Source organism: Hemiscyllium ocellatum, chromosome 45 (assembly GCF_020745735.1).
Source record: "Hemiscyllium ocellatum isolate sHemOce1 chromosome 45, sHemOce1.pat.X.cur, whole genome shotgun sequence".
In the NCBI taxonomy this organism is placed as follows: Eukaryota; Metazoa; Chordata; class Chondrichthyes; order Orectolobiformes; family Hemiscylliidae; genus Hemiscyllium; species Hemiscyllium ocellatum.
In genome coordinates, this window is record NC_083445.1 from 16,254,596 (window position 1) to 16,274,738 (window position 20,143).

The 20,143-nt window shown below is 41.8% G+C and overlaps 1 protein-coding gene across 2 annotated transcripts in view; it reads left to right on the forward strand.

Moving 5' to 3' along the window:
* The window catches only part of LOC132835944 (adhesion G protein-coupled receptor E3-like), a 52,221-nt gene that overhangs the window by 21,368 nt on the left and 10,710 nt on the right, over positions 1-20,143 (forward strand). The window contains exons 9-16 of one of the 2 annotated variants that reach the window (XM_060855081.1): positions 1,398-1,575; positions 2,841-2,960; positions 8,546-8,745; positions 9,381-9,551; positions 12,674-12,871; positions 13,637-13,869; positions 15,857-15,923; positions 18,850-18,941. In XM_060855081.1, the coding sequence (XP_060711064.1) occupies positions 1,398-1,575; positions 2,841-2,960; positions 8,546-8,745; positions 9,381-9,551; positions 12,674-12,871; positions 13,637-13,869; positions 15,857-15,923; positions 18,850-18,941 (1,259 nt within the window). Of the gene's footprint in view, positions 1-1,397; positions 1,576-2,840; positions 2,961-8,545; positions 8,746-9,380; positions 9,552-12,673; positions 12,872-13,636; positions 13,870-15,856; positions 15,924-18,226; positions 18,250-18,849; positions 18,942-20,143 lie in introns of those variants that run through there. The other variant, XM_060855082.1, reaches the window with a different exon arrangement.

The following is a 20,143-nucleotide window of genomic DNA, read 5'->3' on the forward strand; positions in this document are numbered from 1 at the left end:
TCCACATCCTTCCTATAGCATGGCGACCAAAACTGCACACAATACTCCAGATGTAGCCACACCAGAGTCTTATACAACTGAAACTTGACCTCAGGACTCTGGAACTCAATTCCTCTACCAACAAAAGCCAGTACACCATATGCCTTCTTCACAGCACTATTTACCTGGGTGGCAACTTTCAGAGATCTGTGTACATGGACACCAAGATCCCTCTGCTCATCCACGCTACCAAGTATCCAACTATTAGCCCAGTACCCCATCTTCTTGTTACTCTTACCAAAGTGAATCACTTCACACGTAGCTACATTGAACTCCATTTGCCACCTTTCTGCCCAGCTCTGCAGCTTATCTATATCCCGCTGTAACCTGCCACATCCTTCCTCACTGTCAACAACTCCACCGACTTTCGTATCATCTGCAAGTTATGGGAGAGAGCGTTTGACAACAAAGATCTCTATAAGTCAACAAAGTTCCTATGGTACAGTTGTCAACACGTTCCATTATTACAGTGAGACTTGGATATGTATCAGCAATGCATGATTGCACTAGAAAATTCCCCCAGTAGTGCATCTGCGCCATTCCCCAGACTGAAAGGGAGTGCTGCTGAACCAACACGAGTGTCCTTCATGAAACCAGCTGCACAGCATCCAGGAAACACTCCTGCAAAAACAATGACTATCTCCCCTTCCAGGTCCTGTTCTCTCACAAGTTCCATAGGAGGACAAGAATAACTTCTTTGAAGTTTTCCTTGGACGGCAGCAGCATTGAGATGCACTTGCTACCAATCTTTTAAAAATATGGTGACAACCAGTCCAAAAAACTGCATCAAGCTTTTGAGTTCATGAGACTTTAATGATGAGGCAGAGTGGTGGTGAGGAAGGGAAAAAAAAAGCAAATCCTGGATCCTACTGCCCTATGAGTACCCTGCCTCAAGTGTCCAAAAGTCTGCAGGCTGAGAATTAGCTTATACAGAAACACAAAAGATCATTTTAGAAACTGGCTGTACTGAGTAGATGTCATCCTCAGATTGAGCGAAAACTGACTATGGCAATGGTGTGTTGGAACTCAATAGGCATGCAGCAGAACTTTGCAGAATTTCAAGTTTACAGATTGTGGAAGGTGAGGGACATGATGGTGGAACTTGCAAAGATTATGCCTGGGATAAGGTGGGAGGGGATTTTGATGGAGCCAATGTGAGGTTGGGAGCTCAACCTTGGGTCAAATAGCAGTGAGGCTATGAAAAGCCAGTTCAGTCTGAGGCAGTGGCAAGGGAAATGGAATTGATGGCTAAATGACAGAGTTTGTGGTTAGAACATCATTAAATTTTATTAAAAAGGCTTAATGTTTATTTGAATTGAATTGAATTTATTGTCATGTGTATGTCTTGTCCTCTACAGAAAATTCTTTCTACTGCAAATAAATTGCTAAGGAATGACTCCTTATGGGGGAATTTGGAAAACGAAAAACGGTTTTATTTGGCTTCTATATTCCTGCAATCTGTGGAAAATACTGTGATAATTGCCAGTCTAGATTTACCTGATCAAGAAAAGAGAATTGTATCAACTGAAAATATTGGTAAATTCAGCAGACATATTTGATTTGATATGCTTTCTAGAAGCAAGTGTGAGTGGCTGATATGAGGCATGGCAGCTATTGACATTCTATGCAAGACAGATAATGTGAAAATTATTGAGAAAATACTCCTCAATCAATCATTCTTCAATCACTGGGATTCAACTAATTGACAGTTCTTTTGTCTAGGGAACACATTTGTGCCACTAGCATGGAAAATCATACAACACCAAAAGAGTAATGTTCACTGTATAATTATCACTTTAAAGAACTGTAGAAGTCACTTGGTTTTCAACCCATTGACTCAGGTAGGGACAGTAACAAGAAAGCCCCGGTGACACTCCCAGTGCAATGCTAAGGCAGTCATGCATTGTTGGAGGCAGCATCTTTTAGTCGACTTCAAATAAAGCTCTATCTGCTCTCTCAAGTGAGTATAAAAGACCCTTGAAACTGTGCGGACAAAAGACAAGAGGATATCCTTTGTGTTATGGCCAATAGTTATCCCTCAACCAAGGTTTTCCGAAAAGGTTATCACATTGCGGTTAATGGAAGCTTGCCGTGCACAGTTGATAGCCACATTTCACACATGCTACCACATTAACTATATTCAAAAACAGACTTCATTGACTTTTGAGTGTTCTGAACTAGTGAAAAACACAATTTAAAAACATATCTTGAGAACTTTTATTTAATGCAAAAGTTGGAACTTCCTGAACTCGTGACTAAACGACATCTCCAGATGACCATGGCTGGTGCCATCTTATATTTTCATGGTCATCCACCCAAATCATCTGGGAAGTTTTGGGTAGTTTTGCTGCCACCAACCTTTCTTGAGGGTATTGATCTAACCTTTACATATGCCATGTAAGGAATGATGCCCACGCAATATCCTTGGCAGAAAATAAATTCAACCATGACAAACAGGAAATAGGTTTATTACGCAGTACTTAATAACGAATTACATTATATCTGAGATGCATGAAGGTATCCTGTGAGACATCAGGAGCAGCTTAAGAGGAGGTTTATATTACTACTACTGAAACATTCTCAGACACAAATTGCTAACAAACACAGAACTGGTTAGGAAAGCACAACTGGTTAGAATACTTATTAATTCCTCCTTGGAAAGTCCCTCTATATCCTGACAGGCAGACCTTATTTAATTATATCAGTTGACTCTTTCCAGTAATAACTTCCTTTTACAACATCTGTGGTTAAATCTACTCTCACAGGAAACATTTACATAGCTTCTTTGTTTTAATTTTTAGATCTGGAAATGCATAGCTTTCGAGGTAAAAGTGCTTCAGCTACTGAAATAATCAGACTTCAGACAAAAGGCACCTTTATAGATATTAATCGAAGTAGAATCAACAAAGAAAAAACAATGGGTAAATTTAATTTTTCTGTTAATTATTTTCTTGTTTCATTTCTCTGAGAAGCCGCCGACGTATTTTCATATCTAAATCCTAGAATGGAATTTTTCAGGTAATTCAGCCTCTGGGAATGCTGCAGGGAGGGACATTAGAGCACCCATAGTTGGCAATCTAAAATGTGTCTGAGCTGTGGTGAATCAATCATACTTGGTGGCATTCTCACTCTCCGGAGCTGCTCATTCCCCACAATGCTGAGCAGCTCTGCAAAGACATTATCTGTATGTATGCTCTTTTGCTTTTTGGATGTTCTACACTGACAAAATATTGAAGATGGTGAAGATGAATATGCACACTTAGGGGACATTGTATGAGTAAAATACTGCACTTACCTACAGCTAGACAGGGTTAAGAGCTTTGGCTGAAAATTGTAAAGGCATATTGAAAAGTGTTCAGTTACTGAAAAGATTGCAAATTTGTTTTTGGGGCATGTCATCTCTGGTGAAATGGACATTTATTGCCTATGCCTAGCAGCCCTTGAAGAAGTGGGTGATGGAACTCCTTCCCGGCAGAAGGGGAAGGCACTTCCCCCGGTATGCTGGCAAAGATTTATCACTTGACCAATATCACAGAAAAATATAGATAATTTGGCTGTTGCTGTTTGTGGGAGCGTTCTCTGTGTAAATTGCTGCACTCCCAAAATGACAACAGTAATTACTTTTCAAAAATTCCTCAGATTTGGGAATATATGAAGGTAGAAGGTGCTAAATAAATGTAAGCCTTATTATTCCATTCCAATTAGTTCCTGATATTCTTAAGTGAAATTAGAATGTGCACCTTCAGACTTTCTTCCTGTGGAAGGTCAAGAGATTCATTGTTAGAATAGATAGAATAGATTAGATTATCTTGTATTGTCATATGTACTCCAGGAGATGTTCAGGAGTACAATGAAAAGTTTTTACAACGGTTGCCTCTGAAGAAGTTACCTGAGGTACAACTACCTAATTACAAATCTGGGAGACAAAGAAAAGTAGTGCATTACTTACAGTATCTAAAAAAATGGATAGGCAGGACTGGCAGCTTAATGTTCCAGGAACAAAATGCTACAGGAAGGATAGAAAGGGAGGGAAGAGAGGAGGGGGAGTGGTGTTCCTGATAAGGAATAGCATTACAGCTGTACTGAGGGAGGATATTCCTGGAAATACATCCAGGGAAGATATTTGGTTGGAACTGAGAAACAAGAAAGGGATGATCACCTTAGTGGGATTGTATTATAGATCCCCTAATAGTCAGAGGGAAATTGAGAAATCAACTTTAAGGAGATCTCAACTATCTGTAAGAATAATAGGGTGGTTATGATAGGGGATTTTAACTTTCTAAACATAGACTGGGACTGCCATAGTGTTAAGGGTTTAGATGGAGAGGAATTTGTTAAGTGTGTACAAGAAGATTTTCTGATTCAGTATGTGAATGTACCTATGAGAGAAGGTACTTGACCTACTCTTGTAAAATAAGGCAGGACAGGTAACTGAGGTGTCAGTGGGGGAGCACTTTGGGGCCAGCGACCATAATTTTATTAGATTTAAAGTAGTGATGGAAAAGGATAGACCAGATTGAAAAATTGAAGTTCTAAATTGGAGAAAGGCCAATTTTGAAGGTATTAAGCAAGAGCTTTCAGAAGCTGATTGGGGGCAGATGTTCGCAGGTAAAGGGATGGATGGAAAATGGGAAGCCTTCAGAAATGAGATAACGAGAATCCAGAGAAAGTATATTCCTGTTAGGTTGAAAGGGAAGGCTGGAAGGTACAGGGGATGATGGATGACGAAAGAAATTGAGGGTTTGGTTAAGAAAAAGAAGGAAGCATATGTCAGGTATGGACAGAATGGATCGAGTGAATTCTTGGAATATACTTAAGAGGGGAATCAGGAGGGCAAAAAGCGAACATGAGATAGCTTTGGCAAATAGAATTAAGGAAAATCCAAAGGGTTTTTACAACTACATTAAGAACAAAAGGTTACCTAGGGAGAAAATAGGGCCCATCAAAGATCAGCAAGGCGGCCTTTTTGTGGAGCTGCAGAAAATGGGGGAGATACGAAATGAATATTTTGCATCAGTATTTACTGTCGAAAAGGACATGGAAGATATAGACTGTAGGGAAATAGATGGTGACATCTTGCAAAATGTCCATATTACAGAGGAGGAAGTGCTGGATGTCTTGAAACGCATAAAGGTGGATAAATCCCCAGGACCTGATCAGGTGTACCCTAGAACATTATAGGACACTAGAGAAGCAATTGCTGGGTCTCTTGCTGAGATATTTGTATCATCAGTTGTCACAGGTGAGGTGCCGGAAGACTAGAGGTTGGCTAACGTGGTGTCACTGTTTAAGAAGGGTGGTAAGGACAAGCCAGGGAACTATAGACCAGTGAGCCTGACATCAGTGGTGGGCAAGTTGTTGGAGGGAATCCTGAGGGACAGGTTGTACATGTATTTGGAAAGGCAAGGACTGATTAGGGATAGTCAACAATACTTTGTGCATGGGGAATCATGTCTCACAAACTTGATTGAGTTTTTTGAAGAAGTAATAAAGAGGATTGATGAGGGCAGAGTGGTGGATGTGATCTATATGGACTACAGTAAGGCGTTCGACAAGGTTCCCCATGGGAGACTAGTTAGTAAGGTTAGATCTCACGGAATACAGTGAGAACTAGCCATTTGGATACAGAACTGGCTCAAAGGGTGGTAGTGGAGGCCTGTGATCAGTGGAGTGCCACAAGGATTGGTGCTGGGTCCTCTACTTTTTGTCATTTATATAAATGATTTGGATGCGAGCATAAGAGATATAGTTAGTAAGTTTGCAGATGACACCAAAATTGGAGGTGTAGTGGACAACGAAGAAGGTTACCTCAGATTACAACAGGATCTTGAGCAAATGGGCCAATGGGCTGAGAAGTGGCAGATGGAGTTTAATTCAGGTAAATGCAAGGTGCTGAATTTTGGGAAAGCAAAACTTAGCAGGACTTTTACGCTTAATGGTAAGGTCTTGGGGAGTGTTGCTGAACAAAGAGACCTTGGAGTGCAGGTTCATAGCTCCTTGAAAGTGGAGTTGCAGGTAGATAGGATAGTGAAGAAGGCTTTCCTTTATTAGTCAGAGTATTGAGTACAGGAGTTTGGAGGTCATGTTGCGGCTGTACAGGTCATTGGTGAGGTCACTGTTGGAGTATTGCGTACAGTTCTGGTCGTCTTCCTATCGGAAAGATGTTGTAAAACTTGAAAGGGTTCAGAAAAGATTTACAAGGATGTTGCCAGGGTTGGAGGATTGGAGCTATATGGAGAGGCTGAACAGGCTGGGTGTTTTCCTGGAGCATCAGAGGCTGAGGGGTGACATTATAGAGGTTTATAAACTTATGAGGGGCATGGATAGGATAAATGGACAAAGTCTTTACTGGAGTGAGTGAGTCCAGAACTAGAAGGCATAGGTTTAGAGTGAATGGGGAAAGATATAAAAGGGACCTAAGGGGCAACTCTTTCACACAGAGGGTGGTATATGTATGGAATGAGCTGCCAGAGGATGTGGTGGAGGCTGGTACAATTGCAGCATTTAAAAGATGTTTAGATGGGTATATGAATACGAAGGGTTTGGAGGGATATGGGCCAGGTGCTGGCAAGTGGGACTAGATTGGGTTGGGATATCTGGTCGGCATGGACAGGTTGGACCAAAGGGTTTGTTTCCATGCTGTACATCTCTATGACTCTAAGATGGTTATAACATAGTTAAAGGATTGACATTACAGTCCAGTAAAGAGTTTCAAAATAACTGCAGTTCAATGCATGGTCTCACCTCACCCACACTAGGCCCCAGTCCGACAACCATCCCCCTATCCTCGTGTCCCCTCCTCACCGGCATTCAGCTGCATCAAGGTATGTTGCAATGCACTGGACTCATTTCTCAGCACACCGCTCCAGGTCTCGTTCCCCTTGTGTTGCACTGGGACTCGCTTCCCTTGCACTGCACCAAGTCTTGTTCCCCTTGCGCTGCCCAAGGACCCGTTTCTCCTTGCATTGCTCAGGGAATGCTAAAAGCAAAGAAAAAAAAGAAAGAATGACAAAGAACAAGGGGAGCAGAGGCGCTCCTGCTCCGTGGCCATCTTACAGGAAAACTGAATTTAGGAGAGACACTTTTATCTTTGATATGTATGTTTAGTATGTTAAAATTGTATGGCGTAACTGACCTGAGAATAAACAACTCTAGTTATGTGTTCTGCTGAAAGTTTCATTCCTAAATTGTAATCAACCCATTAAGTCAAAACATCTTTATTTTTGCTCCATCATCAGTCGTCTTAACAGTAAACAAAATGTGCAAAAAAAAGCTGCTGTGTCTTTTTCTCTTGTGTGTTAGAATTGGTGACCAGGAGATAGATGTTTAGTTCTGACAAAATAATGACAGTCCTGGAGGATGGACAACCTGAATTGATTTGGTGATGACCTGCTTTGATAATGTAAAGGGACAGTGGTCAGTGGAGTGTAATGTACAGAAGCGTAGTCGTAATAATAGATATCAGAATATTCTGTTCAAGATTTGAAGCTTGAAGCTTTGGGTGGCATGGTGACTCAGTGATTAGCAGTGCTGCCTCACAGCTCCACGGGCCCAGGTTCGATGCCAGCCTCAGGCAGAGGTCTGTGTCAAGATTGCACATTCTTCCTATGTCTATGTGGGTTTCCCCCAGGTGCTCCAGTTTCCTCCCACAGTCCAAAAATGTGCAAGTTAGGTGGATTGGCCATGCTAAATTGCCCATAGTGTTCAGGGATGTGTAGGTTAGGAGCATTAGTCAGGGAAAATGGAAAGTAAGAGGGTAGGGGAATGGGCCTGATTGGGATACTCTTTGGAGGGTCAGTGTGGACTTGTTGGGCCAAATGGCCTGTTTCCACACTGCAGGAATTCTATGATTCTTAAATGTTGATGTTCAGAGGTAGTTGGATATATACTCATACATGGAACAATTATGAAGGCAAATGACATGCTGGCCTTTATAGTCAAAAGACTGGTTTGCAAGGGAAATGAGTTCTGGCTATAATTGTGTAATACCACCCCCGAACACTGTGCATAGTTTTGGTCTCCATATTTAAGAATGGACATGCTTGCATTGGAGGAAGTACAGTGAACGTTCATTAACTTGGTCCATGACATGAAATGCTTGACCTATGATCAATAGCTGAGTAATTTGGATATATTTAAGACTAAAATAGACAAATATTTTTGGTTTACCAAAGATTCAAAGGAACAAATGGGTAAATATCGAAAAAGCATGTAAGACAACACTTTTCACAGTACCTCAGTACACGTGACAGTAATAAATCAAATCAAATCAATGGTATTGAAGTCCAAGATCAGTCATGATCATATTGAATGGGCTGAAAGGGCTAAATAGACTACTTCTGCTCCTACATCTCTTGGTCGTATGGGATAGCGCAACAGACTTGAACGACCTTGGGGATACTCCTGCACATATTGCTTGTGTTTTTAAGCAACTGGAACTATACATACAGATTAATGACTGCATGGATTTCATTCCATAGTTAGTAATGTTTGACACTACTTCCAGGGGCAGACTTTGCTGTGGCAGCTTTGATCGTACTCAGCAACATGGATTCCATCCTGAATGGAAGTGTTTACAACCTTGGGACCACTGCTGGAAAACTAAGGCCATTCCGATTGATTTCAGATGTATTTTCAGCTGTCATAATCAATAACCACAGTGACGGATTTGACCAGATGGTGAACTTCACCATTAAACACACTGAGGTTTGTAAAGAGCTGTGTCAGTTTTGATGTACTGTTTATGGCAGATTGGATGCTCGTCTTGCACTGATAAACCTAATGTAAAATAGCAACCCCACTTTAGAGATGCAAGAGGGATCCCATCCAGTCAAGCAATTTAGTGAAAAAGCAGAAGGGTTGCTTGGATGAGAAAGTGAGCAGTTTGTTAATGTGACAATCTTTTATCACACTATATTATCTGCTACAGGGACTATATGGACTCGGTTATGAGATAAAACAGCTCAAGGTTGATACAGCTAACGTAAAAAATTATAATATATTTAAATTGTCTTTTCCTAGAGTTTAGCCTCCCTACCTCCAGTTTAAACACCTAACCAGCCAAGTGATCTAGCCAGCCCCTAAGCATGCACTCACAAAAGTTTGCACACCTGGTACTTACGCACATGCACAGACAAACACACATACGTACGATTTCTTTCGGGTCTGTGATGGGCTAATATATTGCTGTACTGGAGTGGAGCCTGGTGTGTTGCTTCTCTGTGATTCAGGAACTCCTGTCAATGCCTCCTTCAGTGAATGTCATGTACATAGTCTATTTGCTCAGTTACAGCTAGACCAGTAACAGCGGCATGGTAAAATAAAATACTTGCTCTCCATAGGAAGCTAACGTTAATTCAGAATTGCACTGTGCCAACTGGAATTACATGCCCGGGGAAAGTTATTGGTCTCCCAAAGGGTGCATTAAGGGAGTTTCCAACAGGACTCATACTCAGTGTCGATGCAATCAGCTCTCCAGCCTTGCTCTGCTGTTGACCCATTTCGAATGGCAGGTACGTTTATATATTCTGAAAGTTTATTTGTCAATGTTTGTATGGGGTTCATAGCCACTAGACAACTTGGGATCTGAATGTGAGGCTTAGATATTGTAGTGGAGGGTCACAGGCTTATTGACAGTTTACAACTTGAGCTGAAAATGTGTTGCTGGTTAAAGCACAGCAGGTCAGGCAGCATCCAAGGAACAGGAAATTCGACGTTTCGGGCCAGAGCCCTTCATTCCTTCAGGCCCGAAACGTCGAATTTCCTGTTCCTTGGATGCTGCCTGACCTGCTGTGCTTTAACCAGCAACACATTTTTAGCTCTGATCTCCAGCATCTGCAGACTTCACTTTTTACTCAAAGAGTTTACAACTTGAATACAATATATTTTTATAAGATGGGAGGGAGTGTATCCTGGGGAGTTTACCCCAGCTGATGGGGGAGTGGGGTTTAAATCCTACACTTTACTGCCTCAGCACCATCAGTGTTCTTCTGAGCCAAAGCATATGTGATTTGTCATGGTCAGATGTTCCAATGCAATAGATGATAGGAGCATGAGGAGGTCATTCGGCCCTTTGAGCCTGCTCTTCCATTCATCACGGTCATAGCTGATAATCCAGCTCAATGCCCTAATCCTGCTATAGAAACATAGAAGACAATGAATGTGCCTCATGTCATAGAGTCATAGTCATACAGATGTACAGCACAGAAACATACCCTTCGGTCCAACTTGTGAGGTTTATTGACAGCTTATTCTTTATCTGCACTTTTACAATTTAATTTGTTTTATTTAGAAACTTTGGTGAGGAAACAAGTCCCATATACAAGACAATATGGGGCAAACACAGGATAGGGTGAGAACATTGGATCATAGGAATATAAGGGGGCCATTTGGCCTCCAAAACTCTTGCACTATTTAATAAGATGGAGGCTGATCAGAGATGAAACTTCATAACCTTTGTCTTTACTCATTATACGACATGAACAAGGAACAGGAGCCCCTCGAATATGGCTGATCTGATTTCAAACTTAACTCCTTATTACTACCCACCCCTGAAAACCTTTCACCCACTTCTTTCCCAAGAATCTGTCTACCTGTGCCATAAAAATTCAAGGTCTCTGTTTCCACCACCCTTTAAGGGAGGGATTCCAAAGACCTGCAATTTTTTAACAGAAAAAAACTTGAGCGCATTCGCAATTTTAAGTGAACCACCTTTACTTTTAAGCAGTGAACTCTAGTTACAGATTCTTCATCAAGAGGAAGCATCCTCTGCACATCTACTCTATCAAGACCCATCAGCATTTTATGTTTTAATAAAGAAACCTCTCACTTTTCTAAACTTCAGTTCTTACTCTGTCCAATCTTTCTTCATAAGACATCTCACCCATTCCAGGTATTAGTCTTAGTAAACCATCTCTGTACTGCTTTCATACAAATATAGAATCCCTGCAGTGTTGGGTGCTGTGAGACAACAATGCTAATCACTCAGACACTGTTCCACCTAGAAGCATCTGAAATGCTTCCAGAGCATTTACATTCTTCCTTAAATACTATACACAGTAATCCAGATATGAACTTACCAATGTCCTGTATAACTGAAGCGTAATCTTTCCAAGATGGTGTGGGGAAGGGTTGCGTTTTGTGGGGTTGATTGTTCAGCTGGTGTCCATGGATCAAAGGCATTCATTGTTTGAACAATGAACTGTGAGTAGGGCAGGGCAATGTCTGCTGAGAGCCATTCACATGCCCTGGTTCTGGGCCCCATCTTGACGACCCCTACAAGCCCAGAAACATTCTATCACATCATAAATCATTTTTCTTGTTCCTGTGTCCTTCACAATCTTGCAAACTCCAGAGGGTCCTCTCCCATTGGCAGCCACAGCCCCTTCCTTGTCACTGCTGACTGAGTTAAAAGCCTTCATACTGTAAGACAAAACAGAGTCTGGGAGACATAGGTGCCTGGAGGAAAGGAACTTCAGGGGAATGGCTATTAGCAGTGCCCCCAGCAAGAGATGGGACCATTCTTCAAGATTTGGAGGGAATTGGGATTTGTTGACAATGCTGAAGGGAGTTGTGTAAGTTTCATACAAAATTGGGAATTCCTTGAATGCAGTTTTGGAGGAAACACGTCATCTATTTAAGACCGAAAAACTGTCACTGTCCTGTCACATTACAGATTCTACTTTCCTATAGTCAACTATCATGGAGGTTAATAGATCAGGAGAAAGAGGACTAATTGGGTAGCATTTTCAAGGAGCTAGCAAAGGCTCAGTGTGTATCGTGAAAAGATACAGCACGGAAAGAGGCCATTCAGCCCATTGTGGCTGCTTCAGCTGAATAACCTAGCCACCCATTGTAATCCCACTTACCTGTGGCTTATAGCTTCACAGTTTACACCAATTCAGATACAGATCCAGGTTCCTTTAAATGAGTTGAGGGTTTCATCCTCAACCATCAACTGGACAGCAACTTCCAAAAACTGAATCCATCTGGTTGGAGAAGTTTTTCCTTCTGCCCCCTCTTTTCCTTCAGCTGATTACCTTAAATCTGTGCTCCTTAGGAATTGACCTCTCCACTGCAGTAAACAGTTTTTCCCTGTTCACTCTATCCAAGCTCCCATCATTTCATACAATTTGCTTTAACTGACCCTCAACCTTCTCTGTTTGAAGGAAAGCAACTCTAGCCTATCCAATCTTTCCTCAAAACTGCAATATTTCAAACGCCCAGCAACATTTTTGTAAAACTCCTTTGATCTCTTTCTCGACAACAATTATATCATTCCTGTAATGTGCTGACCAGAACTGAACAAAATCTCCCTCTCTGACCTAGCTAAGGTGTTAGTTCATTCCAGTGTTATATCTCTGCTTGTGCGTTCAATACCTTCCCAACGGGAGAAAGCATTCCAAATGCTTCCTTTATCATGTTATCTATCTGTTCTGCCACTTCCAGGGACCTGTGTATATTCATCTGATGGTTTCTGATCACCTGTTCCTGCTCAGTATCCTTTTATTGTGTGCTACTATAATTAAACGTCGATCAATGCTTTCTGAATACTTAATCAATAGTATTTTGCATAGTTAATAAGAGTCTCTTTGCACCAAAGCCTTTTAATGTGTTTTTTTTCTGCCTATTGTAGACAGAGCCTTTTGCCCTTACTGTAATTACATACGTTGGGATCCCTGTATCACTCATGTGTCTTGCTGTTGCTTTTGGAATTTTTGCATTTTGGAAGGATTTTAAGAGCATGTTAACTGCCACCCATATGCAGCTGTGCTTGAGTCTCTTCCTGGCAGAGCTACTCTTTCTAATCGGCATCAACCAAACCAAAAATCGGGTAAGTAAACCCTCCACAGCCAGCAACACAAGGGCTACAGGTTGCACTGGGATCACACAGTGTTTGTAATCCAAACTTAAGTACACTATATAAAGTTGTTCATGAGGGAAGAGGAAGATATAAACAGGTGGATAGCAGCGGTGGAAATCTTACCCAATCCTTGTAGTTTGGCAGTTGAGGTGCCCACTAGTGTGCTTTCTCATCCAGGTTTCTGAGCCCATCTTGAATGGGTGTCCGAACAACATTGCATTCAATCCTGTCAATGATGTGAGCCGATTGTGAAAGATTGAGATCAATATATTTTCACCGAGGGTAGTATTATGGGATATAGAGCAAAGATGGGTCAATGATGTTTGTGTGGAGAACTTCCCCGTATATCAGAGTGGTAGTGAAATAAGAAAATGCTGGGGAAATACACTATGTGTGGAAGCATCTGAGGAGAAAGAAGCAGAATTAATGTATTGAGTCTAATCTGACTCTTCTTGTTCTGAAGAGCAGTCATATCAGACTCAAAATGTTATTCTGTATCTTTCTCCATAGATTCTGCCAGACCTGCTGAATTTCTCCAGCACTTCCTGTCGTGATTTCAGTTTTCCAGCATCCTTAGTATTTCGTTTCTAATTGAATGGCAGAACAAGCTTAAGGCCTAAATGGTTACTTTCCATTCTTATGTGCAAATATTTCTGCTGAACTTGTATAATGTCTTTGGGTAGATTACAATTTGCGGTCTCTGAAGGACTATCACAGTGTTTTTTATTGTTACAGGTTGTGTGTGGGATTATAGCAGGATTTTTACACTACTTATTTCTGGCTGCATTTGTTTGGATGTTTCTGGAGGGAGTCCAGCTCTACCTCATGGTCAGAAACATCAGAAAATTGAGGATCACTCATTTGGAAAAAATTGGGAAGTTCATGTACCCTGTTGGCTACGGAGTTCCTGCAATAATTGTGGCTATTTCTGCTGCAGTGTATTGCAATGGCTACGGGTCACTCAGGCAGTAAGTAATGTCCCCTGTTTTTCCAACTTTACAATGCAAATTGGCAACTACTGTCGACTCATTTGTTAACCCTATTTTTGACTGATCGGGAGATAGGAAAACGCTTGTTAATTCTTTTGTGATCTTGGGATATGAAACTCTCCATCTCAGATTTGTGTGTATAAGTCTGACCCCAAAGACTTGAAGGCAAAGTCCAGCTTGAGATTGCCAGTGTACTACTGAGTGCTGCAAACAACAGCTTGCATTTCTATGGCCATTTCTATGGCTTCATGCTAAACTGTAATTATGTGGTAGAGTTGACAGTGTGCTTGTCACCCTTGTGCTATTTGTCCCAAGGTGCTTGACAAGAGTAATAACAAAAACATTGAAAGGATATATCAGGACAAGTGAATAAATTGTTGATCAAGGAGACATTGTGTCAAAACCCCATCTTTCAGAGACAGACAGTCATGGGTTCAAACCTCACAAAAGATACGTATGCACAAAAACTCACATAACACGGCAATGTTATAGATATTGTCTTTCAGCTTAAAACCATGATTTGGAGATGCCTGTGTTGGACTGGGGTGTACAAAGTTAAAAAAAATCACACAACACCAGGTTATAATTCCACCTAATGAAGGAGCGGCACTCCGAAAGCTAGTGCTTCCAATTAAACCTGTTGGACTATAACCTGGTGTTGTGTGATTTTTAGCTTAAAACCAGGTTCTATCTACCTTCTGAGGTGGATGTAATAGATCCTAGGCACTGTTATGAAGAATAGCCAGGGAGTTCTCCTTTCTCTCAACCAGCATCATGAAGAAAACAACAGATAAACTGGTGTGGGAATTTGCTGATTGCAAATTAGTTTCCCCACTTCCTCTATTAGAACAATGGCTGTATTTCAAAACACATTGACTGTATAACATTTTGGGATGCCCTGAGGCTGCGAAAAATGTGATATAAATACATTTTCCAGTCTGAAGTGCAATTAACTCCAGCAATTCAACAAATATCTGATGACCTTGTGAACTCTACCAAGAAAGCATTTGCTTGTTGCTTTCATTGCCTTGATAAATCTTTGAATTGAACATTTTTCAATGATAGGATTCAGTTGCAAATGTTGACCATTTGTCTGAGGTCAGTTTTGCAGATGACACTAATTCTTACCTGAACCATTAACATTCATGCATGTTTATAGGAGCTGGAGCCTTTGATTGGATTTTTCCCTTCCTTAAGTAGGCACTTTTGCTGATCCCAAAGTAGAAAGCCAGCCTAATATAAACAAGAATACAACACTGTTAAAGGGTCAATGTCTGACTGGGTTCATTGTTTGCACTGAATCGCTGTTTTACTCGTGCAAGAAACAAAATTATCAAAGATGAAGCTTCATGCTAAACTGTAATTATGCGGTAGAGTTGACAGTGTACATTCTTTTCACCCTTGTTCTGTAGCTTTAAGGTTTAATCATTTCTTCCTCTTTTACACTCCACCACTTCTCTTGGTTCTGACTTCCGTTAGTGTATAAAGCCTCTTCACCCAAATAGCATACTTCACTCCTGAAACTACAGCGTGTGGCAGATGGCTATTTGTCCAGATAAATGATAAATGTTGTTACCTGATTTCTGCACAGTTACAGCAGGCACTGGTTGGCTATCAGGAGCACTGGCAAACATAATGGACTGAATGGCCTCCTTCTGCCTCCAAACACTTTTGTGATTCTGTAACCTGGTCTTTCCCTTCTCTCGGTGGGGGTGGAGGATGCAGTTGTTGAGTTCTGTTGTCATGCCTCCTGCCACTCCTTTTGCTAAATCAGTCCAGAACGTGAAACCCTGCATCAAAAATGCAGTAGACAAACAGGCCTTTCAGCCCAAGTAATCTCGTGCTGCATATAAGACGAGTTCATTGACTGATTGGTTATGCCTGAACCTTGGGGACAATTTGTAATTTGCTGAAGATTTAATGTATCAGAATTTTTAATGATAAATCTTCTATTGTTACACTCCAGCTGCTGGCTACAAACACATAGAAAATTTATCTGGAGCTTCCTGGGGCCTGTTTGTGCAATAATTGGGGTAAGTATCTATGTTATCTATATTTAGATTGTGTCAATGTGGTCATTCATTGAGGTGATTATGTTTCAAATCTGCAGTAAATTCCATCTTTGAGTTTCCTGTCTCAATCTCTCTGCTCACTCTTACCTCTGTTGCCTTTGTTGTGGGCGGCACGGTGGCACAGTGGTTAGCACCGCTACCTCACAGCGCCAGGGACCCAGGTTCAATTCCTGCCTCGGGCAACTGTCTGTGTGGAGTTTGCACATTCTCCCTGTGTCTGCGTGGGTTTCCTACGGGTGCTGCGGTTTCCTCCCACAATCCAAAAATGTGCAGGTTAGGTAAATTGGCCATACTAAATTGCCCATAGTGTTAGGTGAAGGGGTAAATGTAAGGGAATGGGTCTGGGTGGGTTACGCTTCGGTGGGTCGGTGTGGTCTTGTTGGGCCGAAGGGCCTGTTCCACACTGTAAGTAATCTAATCTAATCTCAACTCAAATATTCTCCGTTGGATGGCCTCACACCTTTCACTGTCTGTGAATTTGAGCACTTTCAATACTCTGCTACCTGCATCCAAATAAAGTTTGCAGATGACACCAAAATTGGAGGTGTAGAGGACAGCAAAGAAGGTTACCTCAGAGTAAAACGGGATTTTGATTAGATGGGCCAATGGGCTGAGGAGTGGCTGATAGAGTTTAATTTAGATAAGTGTGAGGTACTGGATTTTGAGAAAGCAAATCAGAACAGGATTTATACACTTAATGGAAAGGTCCAGGGGAATGTTGCTGAACAAAGAGACCTTGGAATGCAGGTTCCAGTAGAGTCCCAGGTGGATGGAATATTGAAGAAGGCGTTTGGCATGCTATCCTTTATTGTCAGAGCATAGGGTAAAGGATTTGGGAGGTCATGTAGCAGCTGTACAGATCATTGGAGGCCACTTTTGGAATATTGTGTGCAATTCTGGTATCCTTCCAAATTTTGTGAAACTTGAAAGGGTTCAGAAAAGATTTATCAGGATGTTGCAAGGGTTGGAGGATTTGAGCTATAGGGAGAGGCTGAAAAGGCTGGGACTATTTTCCCTGGAATATCGGAGGCTGAGGGGTTACCTTATAGAGGTTCATAAAATCATGAGGGGCATGGATAGAATAAACAGACAAGGTATTTTCGCTGGGCATAGGTTCAGGGTGAGAAGGGAAAGATTTAAAAGGGACCTAAGGGGCAACTTTTTCGCGCAGAGGGTGGTCCCTTTATGTAATGAGCTGCCAGAGGAAGTGATGGTGGCTGGTACAATTACAGCATTTAAAAGGCATCAGGATGGCTATATGAATAGGAAGGGTTTAAGAGGGCTATGGACCAAATGCTGGCAAATGGGACTAGATTAAGTTAAGATATTTGGTGGCATGGATGAGTTGGACCGAAGATGCTGTACATCTTTCTGACTCTATGGCTGTAAGTCTGATCACCCACTGTACACACTGATGTGCTTGAGCTCAAGGACTGAATAGAATTAATATTCAGGTCTTTATCTTTTCAAATACCTACATGGACATCCTAATTCTTTTTCCTCCTCGAACTCTACAAGCCTCTGAAATCTCTGCATTACTGCAGATCTAACATCTTGGGATATCCAATTTACATTGTGACAGCTGCTAAGCCCCAAAACCCTGGAATTCTCTCCCTGAGCTCACCTTTAACTCTCTCTTCACCCTTAAGAAACTCCTTAAAATCCAACTTTTTGACCAAGTCTGTGTGTTCTGGTATCAAGATTTTCTTTGATAATGCATATATGAAGCATACAAAATTACTAATGCATAGTTGTTGCTTTTTAACAGCCATTGTATTAATGATTAGATTCCTTACAGTGTGGAATCAGGCCCTTCAGCCCAACAAGTCCACACTGACTCTCCAAAGAGCAACCCACCCCCCTACAATTACCCCTGACTAATGCTCCAGGCAATTTAGCATGGCCAATTCACCTAACCTGCACATCTTTGGACTGTGGGAGGAAGCCAGAGCACCCAAAGGAAACCCACGCAGACACGGGGAGAATGTGTAAACTCCACACAGACAGTTGCCCGAGGCAGGAATTGAACCTGGGTCCCTGGCGCTGTGAGGTAGCAGTGCTAACCGCAGCCACCGTGCTGCCCTTTTATGTGAGACCAAGATCGCCTCATATTTAATACAGTATGGTTAAATAATCTATTTAAGATACTGCAATGACGTAGAGGCAGGGTATAAATGGGTCTTAGCTGATCTTGACAAAGCAAAGCATTACTGCCTAATTTGAACCGAAAGCCATAAATTAGACATGATTTGTCCTGCCTCCAGATTCGATGATGTAATGCAGAAGACACAGAACAATTGCCAATCTCGAGATGCAGAGGAAAGAAGAAATTCTTAAAGGAGGGAAGGATTGAGGCCTGTAGAGGACCATGAGTTAGGTTGATAGAGTGTTTCACATCTGCAAACCTGAAATGTCTCATTCACAGCTGGTGCTAGGCTTTAGATCAATGCTTTTCTGACTGTATGCCCATTTTGAATCTATATAATTATCACAACCTCTCAATGAGAAATGAGAAAACAGGATTTAAGGGCTGTGAAAGGAGGAACCTGTCAGAGAAGGTATGTAGCTGAAACAGCTCACTCAGAATTTGTTGGCACCCATTACTGCTTCGGAGTTCATGACCCCAAAATTTCAGCTCGCTTGGGGTCCTGACCCTCACTTTGGAAAGACCTGCCAGTACAGGCTGGAGAATCTATTCTGCTGCACTTTAATTCTCTGTCTGTCTGTCTCTCTCTCCCCCCCTCTCTCTCTCCCCCTTTCTCTCACACATACTCTCTTGCCCCCACTACATGTCTCAAAACCCCCAAGCTCTGGTTAATTGTTTTGTCTCTTAGGGAATGTGGACTCTTTTAGTTTGTTGAACTTCTCTTTTAAAATCTTTCAACAGATCAACACATTCCTTTTTCTCTTAACACTCTGGTCTTTGAGAGAATCAGTTTCCAAGCGTGACATTACAATATCTAAACTTCAAAACACGAGGTGAGTTTAAGCTCTGCAGGTGTCCTGCAGGATAATGTCCTTGGCCTAACTATCTTTAGGTACTTCTTCAATGACCTTCTTTCTATCAGAAGTGGGGATGTTTGCTAGTGATTATGCAATGTTCAGCACCACTTGTGACTCCTCAGATGCTGAAGCTGCCCATATTCAAATGCAACAAGATCTGAACAATATCCAGGCTTGGGATAGGCTTGGCAAGTGGTAAGAGTCGAAAAGTGTGGTGCAGGAAAAACACAGCAGGTCAGGCAGCATCTGAGGAGCATGAGAGTCAAGTTTTCAGGCATAAGCATAATTCCTGATGAGGGATTTATGTCCGAAACCTCAGCTCTCATGCTCCTCAGATGCTGCCTGACCTGTGTTTTTCCAGCGCCACACTTTTCAACTCTGACTCTCCAGCATCCGCAGTCCTCAGTTTCTCTCTGACAACTAATAAGTAACATTCCCACGACACAAATGCCAAACAATGAATATCTCCAATAAAAAAATTTAATAAACACCCCTTGACATTGGATGGTGTTAGTGTAACTGATCCCCCACTATTAAGATCCTGGGGGTTATCATTGACAAGAACTAGGTTGGATTTGCAGCATACACACAGTGGCTATAAGTGTGAGTTAGATGCTAGGAATATTGTGGTGAGTAACTCACCACCTGACTCCCCAAAGCTTGTCTACCTTCTACAAGGCACAAGTCAGGAGTGATAGAATACTCGGCACTTGTCTGGATCAGTGTAACTTCAATGACACTCAAGAAGCTTGACACCATCTAGAACAAAGCAGCTCACTTAATTAGCACCATATCCATAAGTATCCATTCTTTTCACCGTTGATGCTCAGTACCAACAATGAGTTAATCCACAAGATGCACTGCATAAATTCACCAAAGATCCTTATACAGCATGTTGCAACATTTAAGAGGCATTTGGATGGGTATATGAATAGGAAGGGTTTGGAGGGATATGGGCTGGGTGCTGGCAGGTGGGACTAGATTGGGTTGGGATATCTAGTCGGCATGGACGGGTTGGACCAAAGGTCTGGTTCCATGCTGTACATCTCTATGACTCTATGTTCCACACCTATGACCACTTCCATCCTGCAGATCCATGGGAACACATGCACACCACCTTCAAGTTCCCTTCTAAGCCACTCACCATGCTGACTCAGAAATACATCACAGTTCCTTCA